This window comes from Chiloscyllium plagiosum, chromosome 33, assembly GCF_004010195.1.
Source record: "Chiloscyllium plagiosum isolate BGI_BamShark_2017 chromosome 33, ASM401019v2, whole genome shotgun sequence".
Taxonomy (NCBI): Eukaryota; Metazoa; Chordata; class Chondrichthyes; order Orectolobiformes; family Hemiscylliidae; genus Chiloscyllium; species Chiloscyllium plagiosum.
The window spans coordinates 20,304,899-20,314,616 of NC_057742.1; the positions used below are offsets into that span (position 1 = coordinate 20,304,899).

General features: G+C 43.0%; 1 protein-coding gene across 1 annotated transcript in view; it reads right to left on the reverse strand.

Annotated features, from left to right (window-relative positions):
* LOC122539926 (beta-1,4 N-acetylgalactosaminyltransferase 2-like) overlaps nucleotides 1-9,718 on the reverse strand; it is a 68,285-nt gene that overhangs the window by 31,742 nt on the left and 26,825 nt on the right. Inside the window, exons 6-8 of the mRNA XM_043675123.1 lie at nucleotides 4,942-5,122; nucleotides 1,739-1,825; nucleotides 1,447-1,634 (exon numbers count right to left, since the gene is read on the reverse strand). Of these exons, the coding sequence (XP_043531058.1) occupies nucleotides 1,447-1,634; nucleotides 1,739-1,825; nucleotides 4,942-5,122 (456 nt within the window). The remainder of the gene's footprint in view (nucleotides 1-1,446; nucleotides 1,635-1,738; nucleotides 1,826-4,941; nucleotides 5,123-9,718) is intronic.

Here is a 9,718-nt window from a genome sequence, read left to right on the forward strand (position 1 = left end):
TTAATGATATAAAAGATGGTATTAGTAATAACATTAGCAAATTTATTTATGATACTAAGCTGGGTGGCAAGGTGAAATGTGAGGAGGATGTTAGGAGATTACAGGGTGACCTGGACAGGTTAGGTGAGTGGTCAGATGCATGGCAGATGCAGTTTAATGTGGATAAATGTATGGTTATCCACTTTGGTGGCAAGGACAGGAAGGCAGACTACTACATAAATAGAATCAATTTAGGTAAAGGGGCAGTACAAAGAGATATGGGTGTTCTTGTACATCAGTCAATGAAAGTAAGCATGCAGGTACAGCAGGCAGTAAAGAAGGCTAATAGCATTCTGGCCTTTATAACAAGAGGGATTGAATATAGAAGCAAAGAGGTACTTCTGCCGCTGTACAGGGCCCTGGTGAGACCACACCTGGAGTACTGTGTGCAGTTCTGGTCTCCTACACTGAAAGACTGGAGCGACTGGGCTTGTATACCCTTGAGTTTAGAAGACTGAGAGGGGATCTGGTTGAGATTATTAAAGGATTGGACACTCTGGAGGCAGGAAGCATGTTTCCGCTGATGGGTGAGTGTCGAACCAGTGGACACAGATTAAAAATACGGGGTAGACCATTTAGGACAGAGATGAGGAGAAACTTCTTCATCCAGAGAGTGGTGGCTGTTTGGAATGCTCTGCCCCAGAGGGTTGTGGAGGTCCAGTCTCTGGATTCATTTAAGAAAGAGTTGGATAGAGCTCTGAAGGATAGTGGAATCAAGGGTTATGGAGATAAGGCAGGAACAGGATACTGATTAAGGATGATCAGCCATGATCATATTGAATGGTGGTGCAGGCTTGAAGGGCAGAATGGCCTACTCCTGCACCTATTGTCTATTGTCTATTGTCTATTGTCTATTGTCTATTGTCTATTGTCTATTGTCTATTGTCTATTGTCTATTGTCTATTGTCTATTGTCTATTGTCTATTGTCTATTGTCTATTGTCTATTGTCTATTGTCTATTGTCTATTGTCTATTGTCTATTGTCTATTGTCTATTGTCTATTGTCTATTGTCTATTGTCTATTGTCTATTGTCTATTGTCTATTGTCTATTGTCAAGAGAGTACTAATTTCTAACTTGAAAAGGAAAATGTTCAGGGCTATGGGGAAAGGCAGGAGATTAGAATTAAGATAAAGTGCCTAGAACGCCCATGCAGAAATGATAGACCAAATGTATTGATTCTCTGATGGGGCTTGAGCCTTAGTTTGGGTACTCTTTGAAAACAACCCCACATAAACCTGAGTTGATTTTTCTGCAACTTTTTGTTAATGTTGACATTACAGTATGTGGGCAGCAAAAGCGAGGACTCAGTAATGGCATCATATAATATTAAATCATTGAATTCTGCTTTCAAATCAAACATCTGTTTGAAGTCTGTATAAACTGAATACAGAAATCTTTACTATACTTTTGCGAATGGCATGAAGTATTGTTCGATGTGGGGTCCTTCAATTTTTTCAGGAACTTCACTGTCATCTGCAATGATTATCGTCATATTTGGGTAAAAGCTCCGAATGCTGTCTATCAAGATTCGAAGCTTATGATATCTTAAAAATGTCTTTGTTGTAACGGTTACCAAGGAATTGATGTCATTATCTGGAATAAGGGAAGACAATCCAAGTTAGTTGGAGAAACAAATTTTATTTCAAAATATTGATCAAACCTCTAACGCTTTTGACCCAAATTGAAATCAAGTTTACCTGGTCCAGAATCAAACAACCGTGGCATTGGGGGCTGCCTGATAATAATCGGAAATTCAGCAACATGTTCTTCAAACTGAAAAGACACTTTGTGCAGAGAAAATGTAAATAAGGTTCAAAACAGTCAATTTTCTGAATTGCAGATGTATAAAATATGAACTGATTGTAACAAACTTAGCACAAGATATTTAAGAAACACAAAAAACAGGCTATTCCAAATGAGATATCTTAAGCTTAGACCAATTACTAAAACTATCGTGCCAAAAGTTTGGTTATTCCATGACATAATAGGTGGTTAACATCATAACCATTTAACCTCTTGGTCTTTTCTGGGTTGTCAAATCAATGTTTTTTTAGACATTTTATTTCTGTTGATCCTCCCTTTGAATTCCTTTCACAAGATGAAGGAACAGGATGATTTTAGCTTCAGTTTTACATTTGAGGTTGAGTACTCATCTGCATGGAAATATCAAGTCTCTGCTTCATGTCTCCCTCAAAGCAACATCAATGGAAGTGCCGTGTTTAGCAAACACACTAAATCCTCTCAATCATTGGTACAGTGTGTGGGAAAAGCAATGGACTTCCAGTCCTGAGATAGTGACTTAAACGACTTAACTGACTTGCAGTTTGAAAAGTACACTTTTACCTTCCTGATCTCTGTAGTCCTGTGATCTGTGGATATTTCATTGACTGTGCAGACTGAAGATTGGCATACATCAGTATTCACTGATTACACTGACCTTGATGTTTAGGTATTGCAGTAAATGCTATATCTGCAGAATTATTTGTACATTTTCCAATAAGATTCTATTTGAGTGGATTGGTCCAGGATGAATTCTGTGATGAATACTGCTGACTGTGGGTTTTGTGTTTTGTTTTGAGATATAATTCTGTATTTGTGGCCTGAAAGGCAATGGAAAATGGGCAAGGTTATAAGGAAAGGCAGGAGATTGCAATTAGGTCAAAATGCTGAGAAAACCCATGATAGACCAAATGGATTGATTCTTTGATGAGCTTGAGCCACACTTTGGGTGGTCCTTGAAAATAATCTGAAATAAACTGGAGCTGATTTTTGTGCAATACTTGCAGTCCACTTTGGAACAGTTAATGATGAAGTTACAGTACATGGGCGGCATAGCTTAGAAATCAGGAATGGTATCATATAATACCAAATCATTGAATTGTTCTTCCAAATCAAATTTACTGTCTGACAACATGGAACCAGAACCTTTGGTCCAACGTGTCCCTGCTGACCAGGTATCCTAAACTGAAGTATTCCCATTGGCCTACATTTGATCCATATCCCTCCAAACCTTTCCTATTCATGTTCCTGTCCAAATATCATTTAAATGTTGTAATTGTACCTGCTTCTACCATTTCCTCTGGCAGCTCATTTCATTTACACACTACGCTCTGTGTGATAAATCTGCCCCTCAGATTCCTTTGAAATATTTCTCCACCCAACTTAAACGACTGACTATGGTTTTGGACTCCCCTACCCCTAGAAAAAGATCTTGTCCAAGAACCCTGTTCATGCCCCTCTTGGTTTTGTAAACCTCTGTTAGGTGACCCCTTAGCTTCTGAAGTTCCAGGGAAAAAAACCTCTGTTAGGTCACCCCTTAGCTTCTGAAGTTCCAGGGAAAAAAAGATCCAAGGCTATCCAGCCTCTCCTTGTCACTCAAACCATCCAATCGAAGCAACATCTGTGTAAATTTTCCTCTATGCTCTCCAGCTTAACATAATCCTTCTGGTTGTGGGGCAACCAGAACTGTACACAACAGTTTAAAAGTGGTCTCACCCCTGGTTGAACGCACCCATAAATGTGATTAATGTTGGGAATTTGAAAGAAATCATTGGATTTGAAATGGTAACTATTTCTGTCTCCACAGGCGCTGCCAGACCCATTGCATTTCTCCAGTACTTTCCATTTTGACTTCAGATCTCCAGCCTCACTGTATATGGATTAATATTGGAGTTATGTAGGAAGCCAGCATTAGAGAGTTGTATCGATCTTAAATTAGGCCATTTAGACAGACTGAAAAACAGACAGGGAATCGAGGGATTTGGACCAAGTACGGTTGGATAGGGTTAATTCAGAATAGCATTACGTTGACAAAGACATCTGGCTGCAAAACCTGTTTCTGTGTTGTACTACTGTATGTTCAATGAATACTGGAGAGTAAGAGGAGATTATAAAGATAAGCATGAAGCTTGGTGAACATGATGTGGCACAAGTTAGAGTTTGTGGAGCAGAGTTTTACATGAGCTCAATTTTCGAAGAGTGGAAGGTGGGAGTCTGGCCAGGAGTGCATTGATGGCTAAGTCTCGATGAAGTGATATATAGCTTTTAATTCTCATTCAAAAGAAATTTAGATCATAACATTTCCTTAAATATTCCCTTCTGCTAAATTCAAGTCAGTCAATCCCACAAGTATTTAGTATTGGGTCTGTGAGATTCACATTACCATCTCACGAAATAAAATTAATCATTTCCTTTACATAACCTAGTTAATTTTAATATGTCTCAGTGAACACCCCAGGTATTTTAAGGATTTGTTTTTGTTCCTCTTTTAAACAAACGTTTTTAATGCATTCATGGAATGTAACATCACCGGCTCGACCAGTATGTATTATTCATCGAAAATTACCCAGAGGACAGTTAAGGACAACCAATTTGCTGTGTGCCTGAACATGTTCAGGATAGCAGATTTTCTTCCATAAAAGATATAAGTTTTTTATTCCAGTCCTTTTTATTGAATTCAAATTTTACCATCTGCAAAAGTGGATCTTAAATCACCCAGAGCATGAGACTGGTATTCTGGGATTACTGGCCCAGAGATACACAGTCTCCACAGCACTGCAGGATATGAGAGTCGGGATTTGTGTCAGTTCTAACTGAAAAACACCTAACTGAGGCGATTTGCTATTTTTACCATTTCATTGGCACAATTTAACAAGTGTATAAATAAATTGCTCTGCCAAAAACTATAAAATGTTTTAATGCCAAATCTAAAAGAATTCAGTTTGAATTTAGAATATAACTATCCAAGAATAATTGTAAGAATCGTTTTCTTTAATACCTACATCATAAAGGAACAACGTGGAATAATTATCAAGAAAGAGGATTCATTTCACATACATATAGAATTGCAAAACTTATTTAACACTGTATTAACAAATAAAATACTATAGGCTGTACTTACCTATATCAGTTGTACTGATCTGATATTGTTTGCTTGTGTAAGTAATACATTTAAGTACAGCATTTATGAATTCTAAGCATGGACTTGTTATTGTTAACGTTTTGTCACCTAAGCCTCTCAATACACCATCTGGGACCTCAGCAATTGTGTTAAATACTCCTTGGATAGCTGTTAGTTTCACCTAAACAACAAGAAAATGGATCATTAACGTGTGCATTGAAATATGGTGGTGAGTTTCGTAGAATGCTGCTGTATGCATGTGCAATTAAGCATCTGAAAAAGGTAGTGACAGTTAATATCTGTGGAGTGAAGGACTACACCATTTACTCTCTGAAATATAATGAAAATGAAGTCCTCCCAACTGCAGAAATATGAGCTCTGTGTTTCTGAGCGAGCAGTGGCGGTTCCATGTGGCACATCTGTGAGGCTGATTGTTATGTGGATTGCACATTTAGAAAGGTGGTCATACCTCAGCTGATGGGATCGGAGGAAAGAACAGAATGGGTGGCCATCAGACAATCAAAGACAATCAGGCAGGTAGTGCAGGAGTCCTCTGGGGTCTGCCCTCCGATTGGTTTTCCATTTTGGGAATTCTCAGGAGACCTGGCTCATCAAGGGAGTGCAGACACAGCCAAGCTTCTGGCACAATATGGCATCCTGATTATCCAGGAGCGGAGGATGAAAAAAGTAGGAGTGATAGTGATCGGGGATTCGTTAATTAGGGAAACATACAGGTGTTTCTGTACTTACTGACATGACTCCAACATGGTAAGCTCCCTCCCTAGTGCCAGGGTGAAGGATGTCACTGAGCAGCTGCAGGGCATCCTGTTGGGGGTAAGACTCAGGACATAGTACACATTGGTACTAATGATATTAATGGATTGAAGAATTGGGAACTAAGAATTTGGGAGTCTGCATTAAGAATTTGGGAGTCTGGAGCAGGATGTTAAACATTGTAACTTCTGGATTTCTCCCAGTGCCACATGCCAGCAAGTCCAAAAATAGGAAAATAAGGCAGATGAATGCAAAGCTCAAGAACTGGTGAAGGAGGGAAGATTTAGATTCCTACATCACTGGGACCATTCCTGGGGAAGGTGGCACCCATATAAGCAGGATGGTCTTCATCTGAACCTGAGTGGGACCAGCATGCTTCCAGGTGAGTTGGCTAATGCTGATGGGAGGAATTTAAACCAGTTTGGTGGGTTGAGAACACAGGGTGTTAGTACAATTGGGATACATCATACTTTAGTAAAGGAACCAAGGCAGGGAGAGATCAGCCCAAGTTGAGTTTCAGGTGAGAAAGGCAAAGCTGGATTGTCCCTTACTTTAAAGCTCAGAGTAAGACTAATGAGTTAGGGCATGTGCTGACATGTGGAATTGTGATGTTGTTGCCATCACATAGACATAACTAAGTGAGGGGCAGGACCGAACAATTCAACATTCCAGAGTATAAGATCTTCAAATAAGATAGTGGAGGGTGTGAGAGAGGATTAATTATTATCTGTTATGAAATGCACTATTAATTAAGCAATCGGTGACGACAGTAAAGAGGGATGATATCTTGAAAGGATCTTCAAATGAGTTTTTGTGGGTACACCTTCAGAAAAAAAAGGGGCAGTCACACTGTTGGGAGTGTATTATACATCCCGGTACAGACCGTGCACAATAGAGGAGCAGGTATTGTAAATAGTTTCGAGGGGGGTAGAGAGAGCGTTTTATACCATCATGTAGAGTACAGAGAGTAGAGTGGAGTAGCTTTATATTTATCATTTCTACCAAGGACAACTGATACAGTAAAACAAGACAGCGTTCCTCCAGGACCAAGGGCGCCCCATGGACAGCACAAACTACACAATCGTACATGGCACATGCTGCATAAGACGTGCAAAATACTCAAATTATAGTGTAATAGAAGAATGATATATAATAGACATGTTTCTCACAGCAATTCGAAGTTGTGCAAAGAATGTCAGATGGGGAAGAGTCCGAGCATACTGTGTTAAGGAGCCTGATGGCTTGGAGGGAGAAACTGTTGCACAGTCTGGCCGTGAGATACCGAATGCTCTCGTATCTTCTACCAGATGGCATGAGGGAGGAGTGTTTGAGTGAGGGGTGGGTGGTGTCTTCCACAATGCTCTTAGCACAGAGGACCCCAACAACTTATGAGCTGTCCTCATTATCCATTGTTGGCTGTTACGATTTGAGACAGTGCAATACCCGAACCAGGCAGTGATGCAATAGCACAGGGCACTCTCAATAAACCCTTCATAGAATGTGGCGAGGAGGGGGTTGGGAGGTGGTCTTTCCTCAGCCCACACAGAAATTAGATACGCGGTTGGGCTTTCTTGGCTATGGAGCTGGTGTTGAAGGTGAGGTGAGATTCTCCACCAGGTGTACACCAAGAAATTTGGTAATGTTCACGATCTCCACGGGGGAGCCGCCAATGTCCAGTGGAGAGTGGTCGCTCCGTCCCTTCCTGAAGTCAACAACCATCTCTTTCGTTTTGTCCATGTTCAGAGACAGATTGTTGGCTCTGCACTGGTCCGTTAGCTGCTGCACCTACTCTCTGCGTACTGACTCATCGTTCCTGCTGATGGGACTCACTACAGTCATGTCACCCGCGAACTTGATCATGTGATTCAGCCAGTGCACAGCTGCACAGTCGTGTGACAGCAGGGTGAACAGCAGTGAACTGAGCACACAGCCCTCGGGGGGCCCCATGCTCAATGTGGTGCTGTTGGAGATGCTGGTCCCAATCCTGACTGACTGAGGTCTCCCAGTCAGGAAGTTCAGGATCCAGTTACAAAGGGATGTGTTTAGGCCCAACAGACTCAGCTTTCCAATCATGTGCTGAGGAATGATCGTGTTAAATGTAGAACTGAAGTCTATGGACAGTAGTCTGACCTTCTTCTCCAGGTGGGTGAGGGCCAGATGGCGGGTGGTAGAAATGGCATCATATGTTGAGCGTCTGGGACAATATGTAAACTGCAGGGTGTCCAGTGAGGGGGGCAGCAGGGGCTTAACATTCCTAATCACAAGCCTCCTCACTGCCATGTCATTTTGTGCCTCAAACCGTGCATAAAAGCTGTTCAACTCATCGAGGAGGGAGGCATCACCAACACAAGCAGGCGATGCTGTTCTGTAGTTGGTGATGGCCGGATGCCCTTCCACATGCTCTGTGTGTCACCGCTGTCCTGAAAGGGGCTGTGTATTCTCTGTGCGTGTGCTCGCTTTGCCTCTCTGATGGCCCGGGTCAGGTTGGCCCTCGCTGTTGTTAAGGCCGCCTTGCCATCGGCCCTGAAGGCGGTGTCACGGGGCCTCAGCAGCACACACACCCTTGAGCTCATCTACTGCTTCTGGTTGGGGTGAGAAGTGTTGGTCTTGGATACAGTGACGCTGTCAATACACTTGCTAATGTAGCAAATCCCTGACGCTGTGTACTCCTTGAAGTTGATGGAATCTCCATCGATTCTAACTTCCTTGAATACGTGCCAGTCAGTACACCCAAAACAGTCCTGAAGAGCAGAAATGACTCCACCCAGCCAGGTTTTCACCTGCTTCAGAACCGGTTTGACACGTCTGACAACTGATTTGTCTGCTGGAATTAGCATAACAGAGCTGTCGCCTGAGGAGCGAAGGTGGGACTGTGGCTCTATCCTGTATGCATTGGGGATGTTTGTGTAAACCAGATCCAGCATGTTCTCCCCTCTCATCGCAAAGTCCCCATGCTGATGGAATTTAGGGAGCGCAGCCTTGGGATTTGCACAGTTGAAAGGTTTTTTTCTTTCAAAAATACACTTTATTCATAAAATACTTTGATGATCTATACAACTGGACAGGCCATACATATGTAAACATTCCATTTCTTTGCATACCGAAACAGAGTAATCATTCCTATTTACAGGTCTGTACAATTACATTTTTAACTGAGGCGTCAGCAGGGCCCAAATGACAGCGCGGGCCCCCTGTTCTTCTTTAGGCAGGCAGATGTTACACGGTGGTCTTTCCCCACCGCGTCTTGGCAGCAGCTGCTCCAGGCTTCAGCGTGTCCCTCAACATGTAGTCCTGGACCTTGGAATGTGCCAGTCTGCAACACTCAGTTGGGGTCAACTCCTTCAGCTGGAAGATCAACAGGTTTCGGACTGCGTAGAGAGCGTCCTTCACCGAGTTGATGATCCTCCAGGCACAGTTGGTGTTCGTCTTGGTGTGCATCCCGGGGAACAGGCCGTAGAGCACGGAGTCCCGCGTCATGGCGCTGCTCGGGGCAAACCTCGACAAACACCACTGCATTCCTCTCCAGACTTCTTCTACGTAGGCACGTACCAGAAGGAGGTGTGTGACAGTCTCGATCCCCCCCGCAGCCGCTTCGAGGGCAGCGTGTGGTGCGGCTGAGAGTTCGGGCATGCATAAAGGATCTCACAGGCAGAGCCCTTCTCATCACCAGCCAAGCCATGTCTTGGTGCTTGTTGGAAAGTTCTGGCGATGAGGCATTCTGCCAAATGGCTTTGACAGTCTGCTCAGGGAACCGCTCGATAGGATCCGCCCTCTCCTTTTCCCGAAGGGTCTCAAGGACACTACGTGCTGACCACTTCCTGATGGACTTGTGGTCAAAGGTGTTTTTCTTGATAAATTTCTCCACGAAGGACAGGTGATACGGAACGGTCCAACTACTCGGAGCGTTCCGCGGCAGCGAGGCCAGGCCCATCCTTCGCAACACCGGGGACAGGTAGAACCTCAGTACGTAGTGACACTTGGTGTTTGCATACCGGGAATCCAC